The sequence below is a fragment of the Arachis ipaensis genome, chromosome B6 (assembly GCF_059453495.1).
Source record: "Arachis ipaensis isolate K30076 ecotype BB chromosome B6, ASM5945349v1, whole genome shotgun sequence".
Classification (NCBI taxonomy): domain Eukaryota; kingdom Viridiplantae; phylum Streptophyta; class Magnoliopsida; order Fabales; family Fabaceae; genus Arachis; species Arachis ipaensis.
This window is the reverse complement of record NC_142441.1, coordinates 145,326,792-145,333,017: the sequence shown is the minus strand read 5'-3', so window position 1 is coordinate 145,333,017 and position 6,226 is coordinate 145,326,792. Positions and strand designations below refer to the sequence as shown.

General features: G+C 26.6%; 1 protein-coding gene across 1 annotated transcript; it reads right to left on the bottom strand.

Annotated features, from left to right (window-relative positions):
• Positions 1–3,024: 3,024 nt before the first annotated feature.
• LOC107605114 (cytochrome b-c1 complex subunit 7-2, mitochondrial) lies at positions 3,025–5,655 on the bottom strand. The gene is made up of 4 exons (XM_016306865.3): positions 5,457–5,655; positions 5,148–5,305; positions 4,039–4,086; positions 3,025–3,285 (listed from the first exon to the last, which is right to left on the bottom strand). The coding sequence occupies exons 1-4, from the start codon at positions 5,551–5,553 to the stop codon at positions 3,217–3,219; spliced, it is 372 nt and encodes a 123-aa protein (XP_016162351.1). The 5' UTR covers positions 5,554–5,655; the 3' UTR covers positions 3,025–3,216.
• Positions 5,656–6,226: the final 571 nt, after the last annotated feature.

The window sequence follows — 6,226 nt, the reverse complement described above, 5'->3', positions numbered from 1 at the left end:
AACACTAACATCAAAACAAATAACCTTAATCACAATACTAGCAATAAAATAGATCAAGTAAATTAATAAATTTTTAGTGAAATTTATATTTATATTAATAATAGTATATAATTAAAATATAATTAATTTTAAAAATAGAAAAAATAAAAATTAAATTAAATTAGATATTTATGTATACTATATAATTAGTATTTGTCAAATATAATACTTAAAAGTGCAATGGCTAAATGGCAAGTAGAGGTTGCTTTTGAGGATATGATCTGATCTATAAGATGATCAGATTGGATCGAATCGGATCCACACTCTAATCAGATAGAAGTAAATATGTTTACAAAAGTAAACAAAAAAAATTATTGACTTTTTTTTATAAAAATAATTTTTTTTAATATTTTTTATTTTATGGATATATTTGATATCTGATCCAAATATAAAAAGTGCGAATATCGAATTTGATCTAACAAGTTTAGTGCGGATTGGATCGAATTTTCAGTCATAACCCATATTCCCATTTGTAAACACCCCTAGCAATAATAACTAAAAAATTATAATGATTATATTAAGAGGAAGTGCCAAAACAAAAGTACTAAATAGAAGAACATTTAGTCAAATATTAAAAGAAAATTTTACTTTAAAACAGTTGGACTTTTTTTGCTCATATATATATATATATATAATGTAATAATAATAATAATATGATAATTGTTTTATATATCACACAAATATAAACGTTTTTTTTCTATGATCTTAAGAAAGGTTTTGTAAGTCCCTAACCTTGTTATCGATTTTTGTAGTGTTAGCCCTCATATTATCAATTTGATTCAGATATAATTCGGATGATAAATTATTTGGTGATGTGCTTCCTTTTTTACTGTGATATACTTGTTTATTATTATTATTATTATTATTATTATTATTATTATTATTATTATTATTATTATTATTATTATTATTATTTACATTAAAAAATAACAGGCCAAATTATTGCCATAACATAATAGAAGTATGGAAGTTTATCATTCTTCTCTAATAGAGAAAACAAAATTCTTTTCAATAGTTTATTCAACGTTTAGTAGAATAAAAATAAATTTTATTAGAATAAATTTTAGTACGAGTTTAATATTTTTATTCATCATAAAATATTTATAGAATTATTCGTAGATAAATTTTGGAAAAAAGAAAAAAAATATGATTTTTAATTTTATTTTTAAATAAACATTATTTTTAATTTTAAAATGAATTTTATTTTTATTTTTTAATAATATTAATTTTTTACCATATATAATTATTCAATTATTTTTTAATCATATATAAATAAATTACTCTTAATAAGACTTTTTTGTGTTATTCAATTATCTTTTTTAAAAAATAATTAATTATTAAAATAATTAAACTTTTCACAACAAAAATAATAAAAAATTATGAACGAGAAAAATTAAGTATTCTGATAATTTTTTGTATTTATTCATATTTTAATTATAAACATAAATATAATTTAATTATATTATTTGTGAAATGTGACTATAAATGTAGATAAAATTTAGTTATATTACTTATATATAGTTTCATTGTATTGTATTGCTTATAAAGTTAGATTATAATTATGACAATAGAATTGTTCTTGTATTTTTATATGTGTGACTAATTGGTGGTATTAAAACATTACTCTTAATTATAAATAAGGTTTATAATTTAAAAAATCAAAGACTCAATTAAAAAAATACGAAAAAATGATGTTAAAATATTCTAACTCTTTAAAATAAAAATATTCGAAATTCAATTAAAAATTATTTAAAATTTAAACTCAATAAAAATTTATATTCAATATGTTTTGTATTAAATATATTTAATAACCTATTATATTATATTGGTTGAAATTAATTTTTATAATGTTAATTTTTTAATAACATTTTATTAGAAAAAAATCACATTTTCGAAAATTTTTAAAAACTAATTAATATTATATATATTTTGTTACATTACATCTTGTTATAAAAAATTTATTTATTTCTAATGTTTATATTAAAAATAAAAACAAAATTTAAATTAGTAAATTTTAATCTATAATATAATAATAATATAATAATTATTTTATATATTATACGAATAAAAATTAATTATTTTTTTATTTATAAAAATTTTAAGAGCTTGTTTATATATATATATATATATATATATATATATATATATATGAATGTGATATATTTTTTTATGTAAATAATCTTTTAAAAAAAATCTAATAGTTAATCTATTACCTTTTTTGTTTTAGTCTAAATTAAATATTTTTTATTATTTTTGGAAAGAAAATCTTTTGAAAAATTTAATAATATGTGATGAAAAATACCGAATAAATTATACAAAAACCAATTAAAACACAATATGAAAATATTTTAAAAAAAAAAACGTTTTAAACATCTTTATCAGAGTGGCCTCCAATCATAAAATTAAATAACAAAATAACTAAACATATTCTATACTATCAGATTGTCGAGGTACTACACGCCAAGAAGTTTATTACGACTCGTTCAGTATCATATAACACAACTAATTTAACAACATTTAATAGGGGATTTATTTTCCCCCGCTGAGTATTTATTAATCTATGAAACCGCACAGTGGCAAGTGTTTAAAATTTAAATCATTGCTAAAACATTATTTAATTAGTATTTTGATAATTAAATTATAGTTTAACTTAATCAAATAAATAATCCAAATAAAATATTATTATATTCTTTGTTGGTACCATGATATTATAATATTATATATAAAAATACTAGTCAAATAAAATTAATGAATTACTCTACGAAGAATTTTAATTTGAATTTTAATCTGATTCTACCTCCACCCCTAGTGTTGTGTTCTGAAATTTTAAAAGTTTATATTTTCTGAAGTCGGGCAACAACTTAGAATTGTGTACAGGCTAGATATACTTTCAGATTAATCTCAAATTCTCAATAGAGATTGGTGGTACCCATGAATTAAATAAAAGCAACCGTGAACAAAGAGAACAAAAAACAAGCCTATGAATTTTCAAGGCAAACCGGTTTGTCGTTGCCTATTATTAGAAAATGGTTGAGGCATACATATACCATTTCAAAAATTAGGTTCATATAGCGCTATGCGAAGATGTGCATTAAATATTCTACCAAAACAACAAATAAAACTTCAACCAAGGTACCGCGGCATTCAGAATAGCTTCATGCAACAACATTTATGCATTTAAGGAATGGTGCGTTGATATAGGGGCAAGCCTCCCAAGGATTCACGCTCCGCTTTCTCCCTCTTCACCTGAAAGAAAAGCAGTGCCAGCTTCAGCAGTCACAAATCTTAGCAGAAATTCCTTGTGTGTTCAAAAACTTATTATAGTACATTCATCAAATTACAAGAAAACATGAATCTAGAAATCGAATGATTTTATAATGTTACATAATAAACTTCAGATTGTACCCCAAGAAAAATGTGGCCAGCACAAAATCAAATCAAATGACCATCCCTAAGCCCCAAAAAGCAGAAGTCTGTTATTCGCTTATTCTCTTTCCTCTTCTAGTCATGGGTATAGAAAAATGTGTTAGGGTGTAGACCAGAATTATATTAGGTGAAAAGAAAAGAGTAGCGCTAGTGTTACTTCTGCCCAAATCTATTTGAGTCTGGATTCTGGAACACTAAAACACTCGAACCTTTAGAGCCAACTAAGTACAACTGGAAGAGCCAGAATTGGCAAAACATCAACAATTTATCTATTTCTTCAAGTAGGCACACACCAAAAAGACTAAAGAAGGGAAATATCAGTGGTTCTTTTCTCCATATTTCAATAGAAAATATATAAATCATCAATTAAGCTACAATATTCCAATAAATGATGCAGCTCTGCCCAACAATACTTCTAGCATCTAACAATCTATGCAAAGCATTTGACAATAAGATTTCCAAGGAAATTAGAAAAAAATTCCAGGAATATTATATGTAACAACCAGCATGAAACACCACATAGTCATATAGTAGTTAATCACTTATATTTTACATTATCAGTATAAAACTTACAAGGGCAAGCATCTCCTGAAGGTATCCCCTGAATGGTGTTTGCATTGCCTGTCAAAAAGGTAAAATTTGTGTTAAAAATTAACCTCAATAATCCAACCAAAACACTCTTTTACCCATGCACATACCACAAAAGCATTAAAGACTCAACTTTATATTCAAATATGCTCTCACACAAGATACAAATATATCATAATTCAATTGATATTCCAAGAAACATTAGTAAAGGGCAGCCTGTTTACAAGCATTCCACGTTAATGCAAGATTGGGGAAGGGTCACCCCAAAGGGCTTAACATAGGCAACCTAAATTGTTAATTGCTAACTGCATTAGTGGCTGATTTTCTTGCCCATCAATAGGTGAACATCATACAAAGTCATTCCTTTCGAAGAATTGAAGTTTGTTAAGAGACAAACTGATTTGCGGTTCATAATGTCGTTTGCTTCCATACAAGACAACTGATCAGACATCATACAGAACTTGGATGGATGCTTCCCATTAGGATTTGAAGTGTTCTGTTAATATGGAGTATGTTACTGGTCCGTATAGCCTTCATGCAAGTTCTACTTACTGACCGTACTTCTCAACCTTGGTTTTAAACGGCAATCCACAACTGCAATTGCATCTGTATATTGTTACTGTGGTGCCCACACTGCCTCGGAATCGCAGCTGTAATTGCAACTATTTTGTACACATTTTCCACACTCCTCTACATAACGGCACAACCACAATTTAAAACCATGTTCCCAACCCTTCTAGTACAAAATAGTTTACGTACATTAACAAGAAATATAAACTCACAAGGTAACTGGCTAACTCAATTCTAACATCACAGTTAAGAAGATTCTGAAGGAAACGATTCATCCAAATCCATGTTCTTTTCAAGCGTTTTCCTTTTGTAGTTGTTAACTAAAACTCAGGCCCTGTAACACTTAGCATTTCGCTGAGGCAATCTAAAAGACAAATCAAAACCTAATACTGAATTACTGAAAGATTCCCATCCATCTCAACAACAAAAACAACAACAACAATAAATAAATAAATAAATAAAACACACGGGTAGCTAGAATTAGAATTAAAAGGATTGGTCAAAAAAAGAAGAAAAGAAAAAACCTGAAGATCTTCAGGGAGGTACTCGTGCTTCATGGAAAGGTCCATAGCGCGCTTAAGGCGCTGGTGGCGCGCGTCGACTACCTCCTTCGGAAGCCGATTCAGTGCCTCCTTCACATCCAGATCGTAATACGGATCGTACAGATCGTCGTACCGCAGACCTAAAAAACATAATTAATAACAATAATCAAATTCCATTTCCAAAACAGAGAATATTAATATTTTTCTTTTGTTACGAATCACTGAATCAGTGGAATAGGAAATGGTAGAAAGAGAACGGAGGTTAGGGTTTTGGGAGGAAGGAATAATAACCGAATCTGCGGAGGCGCTTGGAGATGGCTTTCATGTGCTGAGCGGCGAACCAGTTCTTCTTTGGATCAATGAAGGATTGAATGAACGAAGACGCCATTGCTGCTCTTCTTCTTCTTGGAGTTTCTGGAACAATCGCAGTGAGGAAGGGAACGGAACGCGATTTTATTATGCTTTTGCAGTTTTAGCTATTGTGTGCCACACAGTGCGTTTTGTAGTCTACGACGACCAATTTTCCTGGTTTTCATGCCACGTCATACAGAACGACATGTCGTTTACATCCCTTGCCTCGTTTGCTAGAATAATAATAATAAATAAATAAATAAACTATTTTTGGAAAATTTTATCGAAGAATAATAATTTTCTTTTTCGTATTGTGATACATTACTACATTAATAATATTAGAAAGAAATAAAAAAAGATAAATTTTGAAATTTAATTTCTGTGTATTTTTTTATGTAAAATTATTTATAAGAACAATTAATTATTAAAAAACTATCTAAATATATGAATTTAATTATATGATTATGTAAAATTTTCATGAATAAATTAAATTAAACTCTGATAAAAATGACATATATTACTAATATATCAAGACATAAATAGAATAGAGCAAACACTCTTATTTGCTGTTAAGACCACTAAAAATCTCTCTATTCTTTTAATTAAGTTAATGTTTAAATTAAATTTAAATTTAACTGATTAAAGAAACATCCTATATATTATTTTTTATTATTTTATGATCATATTTCATCATATATTGGTGTTTGAAT

Bases quoted from the DNA above. Each gene is read 5' to 3' on its own strand.
- LOC107605114 (XM_016306865.3), bottom strand. From the start codon at position 5,553: ATGGCGTCTTCGTTCATTCAATCCTTCATTGATCCAAAGAAGAACTGG. The intron at 4,087-5,147 runs GTTTTTTCTTTT...CCTTTTTGACAG, and splicing joins ACCTCCCTGAAGATCTTCAG to GCAATGCAAACACCATTCAG. The intron at 3,286-4,038 runs GTAAGTTTTATA...CTTTTCTTTCAG, and splicing joins TTCAGGAGATGCTTGCCCTT to GTGAAGAGGGAGAAAGCGGA.